Raw genomic sequence first — 17,417 nt, forward strand, 5'->3', positions numbered from 1 at the left:
GCTTACTTTCATGCTCGGACTACAAAAGTTTAGAAAATACTGGGAAAAGTGGGAACAGACAAACAGAAGGACACAGTGAAGCCAGAGGGATGACTTTACCCTGCAGAAAAGCAACCACTGTATGACATACAGTATATTTGAAAATATACAAAATATGACAAATATTTTAGGGATGTTGTATGTTGCATTATGTGTTAGTATTCCGTATTCACAGCCTCTTTATGACTTACGATCCTCCTGACTGCATATAGGAGTTGTTCCACTCCACTTGCCGCTCGGTTGGCAAACTCGAGACTCAGAGCCACGGAGTTCGTACCCAGACCAGCATTCATACATTGTCTCTTTGCCCACATAGTACTTCTCCTCAGCAAGGGTAGACGTCGCCTTGCTCCAGAGTTGGGTCAGGACATTCGACCACTGAAAAAATACATTTAAAAAGGGAGTGTCAATGGGACTCGGGAGAATATTTTTGATTAGCAACTTTTAATCTACAGAGCTACTGAAGATATGTTGTTAATATTTAGATAACACACGTAACTCCACAACCCAAACCGCTATTACAATTTAATTGTGTTTTTAAGTAAAAATTGTACATGTACACTGTAGAATGATCGTTTCACTTCACCTAAAAGAACTGATATTCAAGCTTATTGCATTGTTAGCTTGAAGATCAATTCTTTTAAACAAGAGACACTGTTGTCGATGGAGTCTAAATTGTCATGTATCCTTTCTAGAGCAAAATGTTAAAATCCTAATTTCTAGGAAGATGTGGCCACAATTGTTACTTACTTCTACACTTCTGACCAGAGGTCGGCTTAGGTTGCCATCTACCAGTGGGTAGACACAGGCGAGATGAATCAGGGTATGGATAGTAATTTGGGGGGCAGTGATAGATCAACTTGCTGTTAGTTCTCAGTCCATTGGTCAGGTTGTAATGACCTCCTTGAATCTGTAAACGATCCTCAGTGCAGATCGGCTCTGTCCCAACACCTTGAAAACAAATTCATTGAGATGAGTGAACTTTATCATACCTCTGTCCTGTGTTTAATTCTTACTGTGCAGCCGCTAGGACAACTGATTCTCTCTTAGGGGATCAATAACGTTTTATCTTGTCTTATTCATAGCTTATATTACAATAGGAAATGCACAAACAAGACGATATAAATAAATAAGAAGACACCATGATGTCACTGGTATGCAGGTTTCTGAACTATCCACAGCTCTCCTCTTAGAAACAGACTGAATACAGATAATCATGCCATCTTATAATGCATTAGTGAGGATCAAGTATATGAAGATTGAAAACTGGGTGAAGTGGTCCTTTAAGAAAACATACAGACATGGGCCTGGCCTGCATTTGAAACTGAAAACCCCATATCCCAGGCAGATATTCTACAGTACAAGTTCCAATTCTTATCTGCTAAAACTTCAGGGAAAGACATTTTCAGTAGATTCTAGTTCTATTGTTTGAAATGGCTAATCACTATATGGGTGAAGCAGTAATATTGTGTTAATCACTAAATCGGAGAATTTCCACAAACGTTCTAAATGATCACCAAAGAAGTCTTGCAAAAGAAATCCACTCCACCTCGGAAAGAATAGGCCTATTCATTGTATGACTAATACCAAGTATGTATAGTCTTGTCAGACGTTTAACATTTACTGTATGACAGTGGTGTAAAGTAACAATTAACAGTTACAGTACATTTACTCAAGTACTGTACAATTATGAGATATTTTTACTTTACTGGATTATTTCAAAATGTCTGTACTTTTACTTCTACTCCACTATATCTCAGAGGCAAATATTATAATTTTACACTACAGTCATTTGAAACCTTTAGTTGCTAGTTACTTAATAGATTTGTTTTATTATTACAAAACATACATTACCCACCTCTAGCCCTATACATTTCAGTCATTAAAAATTAGCCGATCTACAAGAGATTTTTATGCATTTGAAAACTTGTGAAATGGGACATTCTGTATAATGAGTACTTTTGGTACTTTAAGTCCATTTTTGATACCAACTTTTGTAGTTTTGCTCAAGTCCATTTTGAATTTTTTACTTTTACTTGTAACAGAGTATATATTATCTACATTGCAGTATTGATACTTTTACTCAAGTAAAAAAAAATACTTTTCCCACCACTGCTGTATGAGCAGATGTAGAAGTAGCTCTACACAGATTTCTTTTTAGCCTATACTTAAAAGTAGCAATAACACGATGTAGAATAGCCTTCTGTTATTAGTAACATACTTAAATAAAAATAAATATACATAGTATTTTCCAATAGTCTACTTTGCTCACTCAGCCTATTGCTACAAATTGGTGCATTGGGAAAGGGCTTTATAAAAACTAAATGCAAGATCTCTTCCAAATATGCAAAACTAGCAACAAGGAGTCAACATTCAAACTGTGATCGAAAATATTTTCCTTGTGGCTTTAGTATTACAACAAATGTCTCATGTATGAATTATTCTCAACAATTGTTTTGATCAAAACAAGATCACAAGCTCACCCATAAACTGAAGACATAATACAAGTGCAGTAAACCAATGCCAGTCGCTGGAAAATGCCATGTTGAAAATGAGGTGATTCCACAAAAGACAACTATTTGTTTCTAAGAGGCAGCACAAGTGGGATTCAATAATAGGTCTGCTGCTCTGTCACTTATTAACTATGAGTAAACTAAAATGTGATCAATAGCTACCACGATTGAAAACAATCATGAACAAATTGTAGCACCATTGTATGGTAGTATAATAATAATAATAATAATAATATGCCATACAATATATGCCATAATAATAATAATATGCCATACAAAGCATATTACATTTTTTACATTTCATATAAAACATTGTATGTATATATATATATATATATATATATATATATATATATATATATATATATATATATATAAGGCTGGTACTTTAACTGATTAATTGCGATTAATTAGTTACAGAAAATTAACGTGATTAAAAAAATTAACACATTTTTATCGCACTTAGTTTTTGCACCACAGAACCTTCAGTTTCGGGCATACCGATCATAGCGATGCACCAACCAAGAAGAGACAACAAACGCAAAGGGAGAAGTAGCCGATCAGAGCGCTTTGCTTGGCCCAGTGGATGCGAAATTTAGATTAAAAAAACACACTCGTGTTTTTTAATGTGTTTTACTTGAAAATAAAAATGCTTCTCAGGTCAAATATCGATGTGCGATTAAAATGTGATTAATTACAGAGCCTGTAATTAATTAGATTACAATTTGTAATCGCATCCCAGCCCTAATATATATATATACTGTATGTATATATATATATATACACACTGTATGTGTATGTATATATATATATATATATATATATATATATATATAATATATTCACAATTTGTATCCAATCTGGATTTCAGATTTTGGACTTTGACATGTTGATAAAATACAAGTGGGGTGAATAACCAAATGAGTATCCAAATGAAATCAAAACTAAAGTGTTAGTTGTCATCTCTCTTTCGATCTGTAACAATTTTGTCTGAAATTTGGCAAGCCTGAAGAACCTTTTCGTAACAAATCGTAGAAAAACAAGGTCACATGTCTGATCAAATAACTACTATTGAGAAACCAAGACAAAGTACAAACAACCTTGTCATTTCAAAACTCATGGCTTGCATTTGCTTTTTTTAGTTTTCCAGTAATGATTATTGTCTCTGCCAGGCCGCGGGCTATGTTTTGCACCCTGTCCATCCGTTGGTGTTTTCTTCCCACAAGTTCGCATTGGTTTACTGCACTTGTATTATGTCTTCAGTTAATGGGTGAGCTTGTGATCTTGTTTTGATCAAAACAATTGTTGAGAATAATTCATACATGTGACATTTGTTGTAATACTAAAGCCACGAAGCAAATATTTTCGATCACAGTATAACTCCACCGATCAATGTAAAACTTTCTTTTAGGATGCGCTCTCCCAGGCCAAGGAAAAACCTTTGCCCTGCATTTTTTCACATCTGCCTTTTATAGCTCCACCAGGAGGTCGACTTATGTAAAACCTTTTTTTTTAGATTATTCCTTCACACAAATTGGTACACACTATCTCTATAGTCATGTGATCCAGACGAATGTGGTCCGTTTTGAACAAAATGCCTCACACAGCGTGCGATTTCCATGAAATTCCCACTAGGTCGAGGAACAAATGCCACTCTTTTCACATTGGTCCGTGATAGCGCCACCAGCAGGTTGACCTTTGCAAAACACATTTTTGGAACAAAATGCCTCAAATCATGAATTCGGTGTCCAATTGCCGAAAGGCAGAAGAAGACATTGACCTATTATAGCGCCACCAGGAGGCAACGCGGTAATAGATCTTTGTTTTCAAGAAGGGACCCAAAAAAAAAAAAAAAAGTTTACCTACACAATGAGGCACTAACTTGTAACCATGGAAAATCTTAACTTACCCTTCAACATAAAAATATTTGTCTGTCAGGGTCATGGATTCAATTAAATTTGACTCCTCTCAGTCTTTGGGGTCTGTCATTGTGCGCTCCTTGGCCGTTGGACATTGACTGACATTTTTGGACTTATTAGGCCTGTGTTTCTGTAGTTCAGTATGTTCTGTTTTGGCATTGTGTTCTGCATCTTATTTTATAGTATTTTTTCCTATTTGTTTCCTGTCTGCCTTCATTTATTACCTAATTTTTTGATTTAAGTAATACTGTATTTTCAAGAAAAAGTTTGAATTGTATTTGTTCACACAAGAAGTGATGAAGAGAGGGGGGAAAAGAGAGAGAAAGCTATATAGCTATATATAACTTGGCATCAATCATGTTGAATTTGTACTATTGACCTATCAAATGTATTGGACAGGTTATGAGTTATGTTTAGTGTTGTACTGTTGTGTACAACAAACCAACCATTGACTGTGCTAGTTATGTTCTATGGTTATGTTCGGTTAAATCCCTTCAGAAAGGATTCCTTATGCTTTAGTTGTAGACAGTTATGATTTGTTGCTAAAAACTCCAGGGCAAAAATCCACTCGTCCGAGACAGTTTGCCCTCCTGGCCCCCAAGTTGTGGAATAAACTCCCTGTCGCACTTTGAACAACGGACTCACTCGCTAGCTTTCGCTGTGGACTGAAGACTCACCTCTTCAGACTCCACCTAAACCCTTTAGCACTACAGAAAATCAATGGCCATACATGAAGATAGTTAGCATTTGTTTTTAGGTTTTTTAGAACTTTGATTATATTGTGTTTTTTCTAGATAGGTATCCATTTGCACTTGTTATATTGCTGTTGATGTACTGACATATTATCTTGTGATGTTTTGTATCTGCTTATTGTAAGTCGCTTTGGATTAAAAGCGTCTGCTAAATGCCTAAACTGTAAACTGTAAACTTGCTGTTAGGTTTGTTTTCATTGCTATCCATTTCATGAATTCATTTTCTGTAAATATTATCTATTTTTCAGTTAATAAATTCACATATTTTTATAAGAGCAATTGTAATTTTCCATTTTATGTTATTTCCCTAACCCTAGACTGGGGGGCGTAACAATTGTATGAATGGTATGTATGTATGTATTAGTGTATTTACATTATGTGAAATAAGCTGTTGACGATATGTTTTAACTGACCCCAGGGAGAGTAGCTGTACAGTAAAGTGAGTAAACTAATTAGGCGCAGGAAGAATGACGTAGCCAGTTCAGGGGGGAGATCTAAGAGGTTGGCGGCGCGCCCCCAGGTGGGCGGAGTATTATATTCCGCCCCCCACTCAGAGTATATCTAGGGTACTAACCCTACAGTGCTTCAGTTGCTAAACTCAGCGCTACCGTATTGCTATATATATATTGCTCATATGTCTCTGCTGCCTGCTATATTGTATGCTTCCATTCTTGTCAATAAAGTCCATTCAACCTTAATGATTTGCCCCCTGAAATGGGGTTACTGTTTACCTGCTGTGTCTCACATCCCTGTGATTATTCATTATCTCCAACTGTGTCCTGTTAGTCCCTTTGCCAATCGTTTCCTAATTGTCTGTTGAATTCACCAGTGTGCTAATAATCCCTACGTCTATAAGCCCTGTTTGAGTGCGTTTGAGTCTGTTGACCTTTAGAGGAGAGTCTGTTATTTTTGGCAGTTAGCCATCTGAAGTCATAAATTCACCTACCTACCTGTGTACCTGTTCAGTTTGTTTAATAAATACTTTAAGTTGATCCTGCCTGCCTTGAGTCATGCGTTTTGGTCCCCAGAGGTTAAACTAGCACATGACCCACCACTGGGGTTGAGTTTTTACCTCTCCCTTTACTTTTCCTGCATGCTCAGAGGAGGTCGATCTCTTTGTCTCCAGACATGTGCAAATATGTTTTCAAACGAAATATTCCATGCAAAATGTCTTTGCCCATCACTTGCTTCTAATACTTGTTCAACCTTGCAAGAAATCACAACTACAAATATAATGTTCATATGGCACGTGGATTTGGGACATTCATTCAATTCCATTTTATTAAAGTGTCAAATCACAAGTTGTCTCAAGACACTTTACATGTAGAGAGACCCTGAGCAAGCAATTCTTTGTAACATTGGCAACAAAAAACGTCAGGCAGACCCAGCTCTATAGGGGGGAGCATGTTGATATTGCGACATAGCATCTGTTTGACGGTTCATTCTTTCGACATGGGTGAATGTTAACCTGGTGAAAAGCTAACCTGCCGACATGGGTGAGTAGGCTGGCTAACCTGCCGACGTGGGTGAATGTTAACCTCTATGCCTAAACCTAACCCTAACCCTAAGCTTAAACTCAGTAACCGTGACGCGGGTGAGTAGCTAACCTGCCGACTCCCTTAGTCGATCACGTCATACTCTGACGTCATACTCTGAAGTACTGACATCACAGACTGGACTGGACACAGAACACCATATATGGGCATAAAGATCTGCCCAACGGGCACTCCAACATTACTTCTGAGACTCCTACATTCAATCCCTCAGATACTGTGCAAACCCCTGTGCACACCCCCCCGGGCACAGGACTAGTGTTAGATTAATGGACAGACATGTTAGATTAGGAATCAGAGTTTTTAGCTACTTGTTTGCACACACCTCCCTTGCTTGCCACTACACAATAAAGAGTTATTTGATTATAGATATACTCTAATGTCACTAATCTAATATATCTAGTATATTGCTCTCTTGCAGCAATGTCTTTTGTGGTCATGTTCAAAACAGATTCAATTGGATTTAATTGGCAAGCATTTTTATGGCTTGTACATTAGCCACATCTCAGAGAAACTGAAAATTCAACATTGAGCTGAAAGATCCAAGTTGGAGTAATGCCAGACTACTGGTCCGCATTGCGTCGGCACACATAGAGGACTGGACATGGGCCTTCCAAGTAATTTGACCCTGACCCAAGCTACTGTAGACTGGGATGGCAGAGAGGGGTGGTGGTAACAGAATCCAACGTCCTCATGTCTGTCCGTCTGTCCGTCCGTCCGTCCGTCAGTTGCTCTAATAGACAACATTTTGTTATTGACTTCAGTTCCTTCCTCCTATAGTTCCTCCCTCCTGTTCCATCCATGAACGCAGGTCACAAAAAGTAGTAAGTAACACATTTGGCGTAACACTGACTCACATGGGTCTGTGCCGCGTCGCTGATTGGCTGTTTCACAGACAGCTCAGATTGTTGTTTAACACGCTGTTTAACCAAACGCTGCTCAGTCAGCTGTGTCTCTCCTGTCACTGTTCTAAATGTGCCGTATTTAGAAGTTCTGTCGTTTCAGCTTAGCAATCTTAGCAAAACAACACATTTTGCCCCTCACTCACACCAACCCCAGAGTGACCACGGTGAAGTCACTGCCCTCCTTGTATAAAGGGTTCTTACAGTCTGTTCTCAAATGTAAATTTTACCCACTTTATGTATTTCCATGATGGACAATGGACATATTGTGTTCACTTGGTTGTGGTGTGTGATAGTTGTATTTGTCTCTTTGTATTGTACAGTATTGTTTGTTTATTGTTATCACAATGTTCATGCTGCTCTCTTGGTCCAGTCACTCTTGTGACTTTAATCTCTTTGAGACTGGTTAAGAAAAGGATATGATGATGAACTCATCAACTTTATTGTCACATCACTGGTTTACAGATAGTTGTAAAGAAGTGGGTGAAATTTGTTTTTGCGTAAACTCCATCAGAAAGGGAGAAGACAAAAAATGATGTGGGGGGAGTGGGGAAGAGAACATAAAAAGAAAATGTTATTTACATATACAATACAATAAGACCAGCAGAAACAGTGTACTTTAAGCATAAGGTGTGAAAATGGGTAACACATTGGTAGGTTCAAATAGCGGCAGGTATGTGCTTGATTAGACATAAGGTGCAAAAAAACACATAAAACCGTCTTTACAGGTTAAAAAGGAAGGAATGTTAAAAATAAAAAGTGTGCAACTATGCATACCAATCAAACAACCCCAAATCCTGCATGTAGTTTGGGTGCACACAATTTGATTCAGATATGGCCATTTGACCAGCTTCTACTGTAGCTCATGGTGTATGGTGAACCAGTAATGTATAGTGAACAATGTACTCTTGTAGGCTATTGCCTGATAACACTTTTCAGATTCACATTCTGGCAAAAACAACTAGAGGTTCTCATTGCTCCTTACGATGGGTTTAATGGAGACAGAGGACAATTTTCCCTAAGGGAACAATAAAGTAAAATCTAAATCAAATCAAAGTCAAGTGAAATAAACAGGATGGCCTCCCTTAAAAAAACATGACTTAGTAATTCACATTTCCTTATTGTTTACAACATTGTCAATGATTATAAACGACAACTAAGTAAAAGGACTAATCTGTTTACTGATGGTGAAATCAATTGTGTATCAGACATGCCTAGCAGGCTAGCAAGACCTCGAAAGATACAGAAACCAAATAAACACAACAATCAACAGACATGTCAATACATTTAGTTATCTAAAAACAGGGTTGGTGAATACTCAAACTGGGTTTCATCAGCAAGTATCCCCTTCAGAAAAGGTACAACTCTGAAAAGATTGATGTGGAAATCTCTGGAGGTTTTGTTTGACCTAGGCAGAGTCTCTCCAGTTGTACACATGTCATGTACTCCCCAGCTGACCGTTGCAACCTGTCAAGAAAACTTTATTATGAGTTCAATACTTTATTTGGCCCAATAAGGGACACCAACAGCTCACAGAACACAAAACATACAACAGAAATGTATATGGACAGTTATAAGACTATAGTCTCTTTCACAGGAACCTTGCACCCTTTCGCGAACAGATAGACGTTGGTGATGCGATAATGGAATGGAAAGGAATATAGGAAAAATAAATATAGAAATGAAAATGTATCGGTTCTGGATCACAAGCTGAAATCTTGCAGTGTGTGATCCCTTGTCAGCGATCAATCGTGTTGTGTGAAAACCACAACGATATTATTACTGCCGATTTCAAGAAGGAAACTTGTAATGAAACCGTGTAATGTGAAATGCATAACAATCTCATGACTCCCAGATGACTTTAAAAGTGGTACAGTGTGTAGCTGCCTTTAGAGTGCAGGGCCTGTCTGTTGAGGTTTTAGTTATGTGAGTATCTACACAGCCAGCACTTTAAAAGGGATCACTTAAATTCTTGAACAAATACTTTTTTTTGTGCATCAGATAGACATTTTTAGTACTCAACTATGACACATCAGCTTGCACTCAGAGTCTTTGTCTTTAATTGTCTTTAATTACTCTGCTATGTATTGACTAGGCCAGTTGTGACAAATGTCTTCCTAACTTTCTGTCTCCCTTCAAGTGTGCAGGTCAGTTTAAGCAACAATCAAACATTACAAACTTTTCTTTTCTTTTCTTTCTTAACATCAGAGCATATATCGTGTTAGATAAAAGTGGGATGTTTCTCAGATGTTTGCCAGATTTTACATTGACTGTATGATCCCTGACTGTATGAACAGATTACTTAAAAGTTGTTTCACCAAAGTCCTGCAGTATATACAGTACTTAATCGTAGAACAAATAGTGAACATAACTGATTTGCAAGCTCAAGTGAGCTTGCGGATCAGCTATTTTCACCACATGCCCAAAATGTTGACATCAGAGTTAATTAATGTGGTTAAACGTTTAAAGAAAAACTAAAACTGATACATGGTCCAATGAATCCCACTTTGCCCCCTCGACCACCCCACCATTTTCTGATATGAATCTAATACACATCAATGAACAGTTGCTTACCTGTATTGTGCGGTGCTCATACTCCTTGAACACAGCTCCACCAGAGTCCCCTGTGGCAACAGACGCATAGATACATACAGTACATTCATTTTCTGTTTTCTTTATGACTCAGTGTTTATTAGGTTTTTTTTTTAAATGTTCACACAGAAGTAGGATGCCAACAAAAAATATTAAATACAAGAAGCAGACAACCAAATGGCATTTTCTATTTTCTTGATTCAGAAATAATAAATGTGAGGATTCTTGAGCTATACGTAAGTGAACAATACACACAATATGCTGTCACGTTTGCACGTGATCTGGAGATAATAATGGATCATACCTGGGCATGATATGTGATCTATTCTTGGGTCCTTGCCACCAGTGCAGATGAAGTTATCAGTCACTGCCACGGTCTCATCATTTGTAGTTATTCCATAAGCATGCTTTGCATTTTTAATACAATCAGGTCTCTGCATCAGAGAACAGGACAACAACAGAGAGGTACAGTTAGCAGTGTTCATTTTGTCGACAAAAACTGACGAAAACCCATTTTTTTCACTGACGAATAGGGGTGTAACGATATAGTAACTGAATTGAAAAATGTATTTTAATTTGCAATGATCTACTATATCGATATGCAAAAGCATATATCGTACCGTTTTGGCTTTGTATCGTATCGGGTATCGCTTTACAATTCAGAGAATCGGTATCGAAAGGTTTATTTAAAAGACTATGACTAAAACTAAATCAAAATGTAGCATATGAGCAAATGTGCACATATGCTCATGTATGAGTACAATATACAGTATTTATAAGGAATATGAGGCTATATGAAAGCGTATACACAGTAAAGATCTTAATTTAACTATGCAGATGTACAAATGGAACAAAATGCACCCTTATGAGTCCAGTGGTATTTTACTGTGTACTATAATGTGTACAATGCACAAAGTATAGGCAAAAAAACTTACATTATCGCCAAGCTTGGCGTGGACATCTTTTTCCTCTATATTCTTATTCTTGACGGTCAGGAAGGTAAGTTGTTCAAGTTCTTTGTTCAACAATCGCTCCTCTGTATTAAGAGAATACATAGTGTTCATGGGATAGCATGCAAATGATTTGATCAGAAGTGTATTGATTGATGGCCCTGGGTGGACATTGGGTCTTTGGCATCATATCAGGCAAGGTGTATATAATTGTAATGATATTTTATTGTAGTTTTACTTTTATTATACTATCAAAAGTATAACTATTAATTTTTTTTAAATTATTTTTAACTATAGAGAAGTTATCAGTTTAATGTAATTTAGTTGTCCGGTTTCTTCTCTGATTTATCTACAGCTGTTTTGTTGTGAAGCTCAGCCTCTTTGTGCTTGATAAACGATATTGTTATTGTAACACTGTAATAGTCATTGTAACATTAAGGCGTTGTGATGTCTTGGTGGGTTACAGTACGTCACCTTGTTGCCTGCAGGTGGAAACACCAACCAGCTTCAGAGCATCGCTGGTTGCCTGAGTACACGGTATGCAAATGGGCCTGGGAAAAAGGCCATGACATATAGAGAGAATGATACAAACATTAGGTAAGTATAATGACAGTTTATCCGTAATATTCCATAGGTTGTTCAGCAGGGATATTGCCCTGGACATGCATGTTCAGGTTCAGGTAAAACAGGCTCTCTCTCACTCTCTCCCTCTCTATCTCCCTTCACCTCAGTCCTGTGATGTGCCAATTTGGGTTGGCATCATGTATGTCCATATTTGCCCTCATCCTCCTGCCTGTCATTTCCTTTGTGTGTGTGTGTGTGTGTGTGTGTGTGTGTGTGTGTGTGTGTGTGTGTGTGTGTGTGTGTGTGTGTGTGTGTGTGTGTGTGTGTGTGTGTGTGTGTGTGTGTGTGTGAGATTCAAAAACAATCTCACGATTTGGGACAAAGAACAACTCAGAACTGCTGGTAATTCAAAGAAGTAAATGTAAATACACTTTTGCAAATGCTTACCTGATATGAGAAGAAAAGATGACTTTTTTTGTCAGTTTAAGGAGAGCCACATCATAGTCATAGAATTGTAACACTCCTTGATTCACTCTATTTTTAATGTTGTAGTCCGGATGAGGGTAGATTCTGTCTACTAGTCTAGCTGTGAGGGGACAAGATCAAGAGAAAATGTGCATGTTACAGCTAACAGAAATGTTTAGGTTATGCTAATCCTGAGTCTGACTATGAAATGAATTAGCTACCAGCAGTGAGGCTTAAAGGAGCTATAATCAACTTTTTCTTGAAAAACGGATGCTAAAATAAAAATAATGTTTTGAAAATATTTTATTTTTGAATAGAAACACATATGAAGCTTATTTTTTTTATAAAATATTTTTGAAACATTATTTTTATTTTAGCATCCGTTTTTCAAGAAAAAGTTGACAATAGCTCCTTTAATATAAAAAATAATCCACACCACAGTATGAATGCTGTAAATATTAAAGGGATAATTCATCAAGATATTCTTCAGTCTTTGTCGCATTCTTAAGCCAATAATTTGAGGAGACTCTTTGTGTCTCCATAGGGGACGAAGGAGGCACTTTGTGTCTCCATAGAGAACCACTGCTGGTCATCAAATTATTGGCTTAGGAATGAGACCAAAACTATGAAATATCCATGAATTCAAGTCCCCATGGGGTGAGTAATCAATAGAAGAAAAGTTGAACTATCCCTTTAAGCATAAAGGCAAATAAATGTTACACATTACCCTGGTCATCACTGGTGTACACTTTGATATCTGCAGCTGTATCGTCAAAGTTGATGCAGTGTGCAGCAGTCAAGACAAATCTGCTGCTCACCAGAGAACCAAGGCAGTTTCTTCTCTAAATTGAACATATAGGATGTATGTAAATTTAACATGCACTCTGCATACTATTAATATACTGTGTAGAATAGTTTATGTAGACATGTCTCTTATATTAACCATTTTATTATAGTATTAGTTTATTATGTAATAATATTTGCATTTTACTGAAATGAGTCAGATGTCACTGATGTCACCCTTACACTCTCAGAGTTAAGGGGGAAGTGTGAGAAGTGCACTTTTGAATGATTCAATCATTCAAAATACAAAAAGAAAATATTGATCACTGTAAATTATATATCATACATTATGTGGTATTGTAATGATACTATTTTAGGCAGTATCGGTAGCTTTTCCAATACTGGTAGGCCTACTGTATCTGTATCAGAACAACTCTTACATAACTAAAACAATACAAATATAACTAGAAAAAGTGCTCCTCGGAGCAGAGGTCTCAACTAGGTCAGGTAGGTTATTGTGGGCCAGCAAATGTTCGGAAATTCAGGATGGAATATGAATAAATCGGACGGATCCGTATTGATCACTTGACTGTAGCGATAATGTGTACCGAGGTTGTGATGTTTGGACAAAATTAGTAAAAACAATTGTTTTGCAAAGGTCGGCCTCCAGGTGCGCGCGCAGGAGCGAACAGAAAGACAGGGTGCAAAACATACAACAAACAACTATAAAATGTAAAATACCTTAATACTAATTTCAGCTTTCCATGGATACTTGTACGCTGCCCAATCCCTTTGATAAACATTTTTATCTTTGACAATGTGAAGACCGCATAAACCAACAACCTCTCCTTCATCTGCATGAGGAAGAAAAAAATCAAACACAAAAAAAGACATCAGGTTTAACTAAAAAATGTTGATTAAAATAAATGTGATCTGCTCTCTAAGCTTCATCTATAGAAAATAGATTTAAAGGGAACTTTTGGTTACTGGGGCCATGCAGCCAAAATGTATTTGAAGTATATTGGAGATACAATACACAGTATAAAGTATACATTATTGTGTGTGTGTGTGTGTGTGTGTGTGTGTGTGTGTGTGTGTGTGTGTGTGTGTGTGTGTGTGTGTGTGTGTGTGTGTGTGTGTGTGTGTGCGTGCGTGCGTGCGTGCGTGCGTGCGTGCGTGCGTGCGTGCGTGCGTGTGTGATAGATAGATAGTATTAACCATGATTCATTCATTCATTTATTTTTTTCAGATTTAATAAGAGTATGTTCTAAACGTAGGCTATCCTTATAGATACATAGGCTATAGATAGATAGATAGATAGATAGATAGATAGATAGATAGATAGCAGAGCACTCACCAATAATGTCGTCAAAGGCCTCGTCTAAGTTTTCCATTTCCGCTAGTTTGAAGAAATGTTTTTCAGTGCTGTCCTGAGGTGCTGTAAGAGGCTTTAGTTCCTCCTCAAAGATATCAGTTCCAATGCCGAAAACATAAATGTCTGCAAGAAATTGTTGCCAAAATTAAACATGACATTAGGTTGTGTATTCACAACATGAATGCAAGGCTTTACAGAGCATGGTTAAAACAGTGCAGCACATGATCATCAGGTCTGATCTACCAGCCATCCAGTACCTCTATATCACAAGGAGAACTCCCCCCCTGAATCCCCAGAAGATCATTAAAGATCCTTGTCACCCCACTCTGTAATCATCTGGTAAGCGGTACCGGAGGATTGGGTCCACACCCAGCAGACTCAGGAACAGTTTCTTTCCAAGCCATAAGATATTCTGAACTAAAAATGTTCTTACCACTTTTATACTGCACTTTACAATGTTCACCTTACTGCCACCACTGCAGCCACATACATTATGTGAGTGTGCTATGTATAGTGGTGTGTGGGTGCGTTCATGGGTTCGTGTGTGTGTGTGTGTGTGTGTGTGTGTGTGTGTGTGTGTGTGTGTGTGTGTGTGTGTGTGCGCGTGCGCGCGCGCGTGTGTGCGTGCGTGCGTGCGTGCGTGTGTGTGTGTGTGGGTGGACCGACAGTATACACAGTATATACACTATATGGACATGTCTAGGGTTTGATTTGTTGTTTTCTAAACCACAAAAACAAAATATGAAAATAGGCGATCTTCAAGCTCACAACATGTTGCATCACAACAAAGCATATTTTTTGACATGCCCAAAATACATCAGGGTTATTATTACACACACCTACGCTGCACTGCAGATCCGACTGATATGCCCATGGGACACATGCGTGAATCGGTGTTGTTCATCATCATCATCATCATCATTTTTGGGGGATGAATCAAAAACGACAAGTCTACTGTAATAATACATGGTTCTACCTCCATAGCCGATTATGCATTTATGACACGGTTTATGTTGTGTCTGACATCATTGTATGTTGAAAATCGAATCTCCATTTATATACTGTAAGTGCATTTGGTTTATGTTGTGTATGTATGACATCAGTGCAGGCATGTTGATCTCCATATTATGTGTATTTAACGGGGATATATTTGCATTTGAGTCCATATACAGGTATGTGCATTTGACGTTCGACAGGATTCCCTGGGATCACCACCCATTAGGCAAATTGTCAACTGTACCTTTATGTTAAGCGTAACATGAGAAACAAAACAAAACATTGAACCTCACCAAGATATTCCTTTCTCTTTTCCTCGTCAGGTTGTTCAGCTCTGTTGTGGTAGACCATGTTTTTTATTTTATCCACAGTGGCTTTAGGTGAACCTCCCACATTATATCCACCTGCAATGAACAGTAACCAAGCTGTCAGAGATAATAACAGATATGCTGAATAATAAGTATTGTAAACCAATGTATGGCACTACACCCCTGGGCAGGCACGTGCACAGATATACATCAAAGGGGGCTTGAGCCCCTGCCCTTTTATCCATCTGCCCTCTCCAGACCATGAATGTAGTTTTTACTATGGTAAAAGAAATGCAAATGCTCTCTTTCCATGCCATACCTGAAGGCAGCATTCAAGAGAATTGCCTTGTCCAAACTCTCCTGAACTTGAATGCAGCATCTTATGTTGAAAGAATTGCCCTCTCTGTGTAGAAATCCATGCCGTTACGCCACATCTCCAGCATTGACTTGATTATGCTTAGTTCAATGTGGTACCAAGTATCGAAAATAGCTGACATATTTTCGATATTTTCACCAAAGGGCCCTTTTAGAACTTTCAGCCCCTGCCTAACATTCTCTGCACGTCCCTGCCCATGGGTTAGCCTATAAACGACCAACTTCCGTAATCCAGAAGGATTACAGAAGTTGGTCGAAGAGGGCTGTTTACGAGGCTACTCCTGGGTATAGTACATTTTTGTGAATCTTTGCTGCCATGGCAAAACAACTGTAGCTTGTTGCTTGTATAAAGTTATAGGCAGGCAAATCGCTAACCATGGTCATCCATGTTTCCCCCCAAGCATGTTGTCAAACTGTAGCTCCAACTAAGCTCAAAAGGTCTTTTGCACACCAGGTCATATACCGGTAACATAAATAATCCAATTTCCCTGTACAAAATCACTTATAACTGCATTTTTGCTAAATGGCTGTTAAAAGCATCTGTGGCATTCAAAATAAAAATGGAGAGATGGAGAGCTGTCTGTCTCTCAATAACAGCTTGTAATTACCCATGTTTATCAGAAGGGGTGGATATTATAATTTAATATAGAAAGTCAGAAAGTCTTGAGTTACCATCAGAAAAGAGGATGATGACATGACGATGCTCCAAAAAGCCTTCGTTGGTGTTCCTCTTTATCCATGCCATCTTATCCCTGATCATTGTAAATGCCAGATTCAGGTCTGTCCCAAGATCATCTAACCCTGAAATACAAATGTATTACACATACACACACACGCACGCACACACGCGCACACACACACACACACACACACACACACACACACACACACACACACACACACACACACACACACACACACACACACACACACACACACACACACACACACACACCCACACACCCATGCATGCACCCACACACCACTGTAAATAGCACAGTCACATAATGTATGTGGCTGCAGTATTAATAAAACATTAGAAACAGGCAGTTGTGAAAAACATTCTGAACCATTTGGTTAAATCTGCACTTTACTCACCCTCTTCTATGTCAAAGTTTTTTAATTCCTCCCGGACAACGTCAAGTGTTGGTTTGTTCGCACCAAAAAAATCAATTATGTTGACAACCTCTTTTATGTTAGAGGAGAAGAAGAGGATGTCGTAATTGGGAGTGACAGAGAAAGAGGAAACCTGCGTAGACGTGAAAGATCATTTCTTTGTTAAACAGAATACTGTAGATCTGTGCAAGACAACATTGAATCATCACAGAACA

At 38.0% G+C, this 17,417-nt stretch overlaps 2 protein-coding genes across 8 annotated transcripts in view; both read right to left on the minus strand.

The window, feature by feature from the left end:
* Window positions 1–2,636, minus strand: part of LOC308305181 (complement factor B-like) — a 77,256-nt gene extending 74,620 nt beyond the window's left edge. For all 6 annotated transcript variants that reach the window (XM_080749888.1, XM_080749892.1, XM_080749891.1 and 3 more), the window contains exons 1-3: window positions 2,523–2,636; window positions 790–990; window positions 231–417 (exon numbers count right to left, since the gene is read on the minus strand). In XM_080749888.1, coding sequence (XP_080606014.1) covers window positions 231–336 — 106 coding nt within the window. In that variant the 5' untranslated portion in view covers window positions 337–417; window positions 790–990; window positions 2,523–2,636. The remainder of the gene's footprint in view (window positions 1–230; window positions 418–789; window positions 991–2,522) is intronic.
* LOC308305183 (complement factor B-like) overlaps window positions 1–17,417 on the minus strand; it is a 59,125-nt gene that overhangs the window by 26,133 nt on the left and 15,575 nt on the right. Inside the window, exons 7-18 of one of the 2 annotated variants that reach the window (XM_080749894.1) lie at window positions 17,185–17,335; window positions 16,759–16,887; window positions 15,697–15,807; window positions 14,390–14,530; window positions 13,774–13,886; window positions 12,977–13,091; window positions 12,232–12,370; window positions 11,695–11,771; window positions 11,206–11,306; window positions 10,575–10,704; window positions 10,253–10,302; window positions 8,085–9,145 (exon numbers count right to left, since the gene is read on the minus strand). In XM_080749894.1, coding sequence (XP_080606020.1) covers window positions 8,966–9,145; window positions 10,253–10,302; window positions 10,575–10,704; window positions 11,206–11,306; window positions 11,695–11,771; window positions 12,232–12,370; window positions 12,977–13,091; window positions 13,774–13,886; window positions 14,390–14,530; window positions 15,697–15,807; window positions 16,759–16,887; window positions 17,185–17,335 — 1,437 coding nt within the window. In that variant the 3' untranslated portion in view covers window positions 8,085–8,965. Of the gene's footprint in view, window positions 1–8,084; window positions 9,146–10,252; window positions 10,303–10,574; window positions 10,705–11,182; window positions 11,307–11,694; window positions 11,772–12,231; window positions 12,371–12,976; window positions 13,092–13,773; window positions 13,887–14,389; window positions 14,531–15,696; window positions 15,808–16,758; window positions 16,888–17,184; window positions 17,336–17,417 lie in introns of those variants that run through there. The other variant, XM_080749895.1, reaches the window with a different exon arrangement.

The sequence above is a fragment of the Nannobrachium achirus genome, assembly GCF_963921795.1.
Source record: "Nannobrachium achirus genome assembly, chromosome: 19".
NCBI classification, from domain to species: Eukaryota; Metazoa; Chordata; class Actinopteri; order Myctophiformes; family Myctophidae; genus Nannobrachium; species Nannobrachium achirus.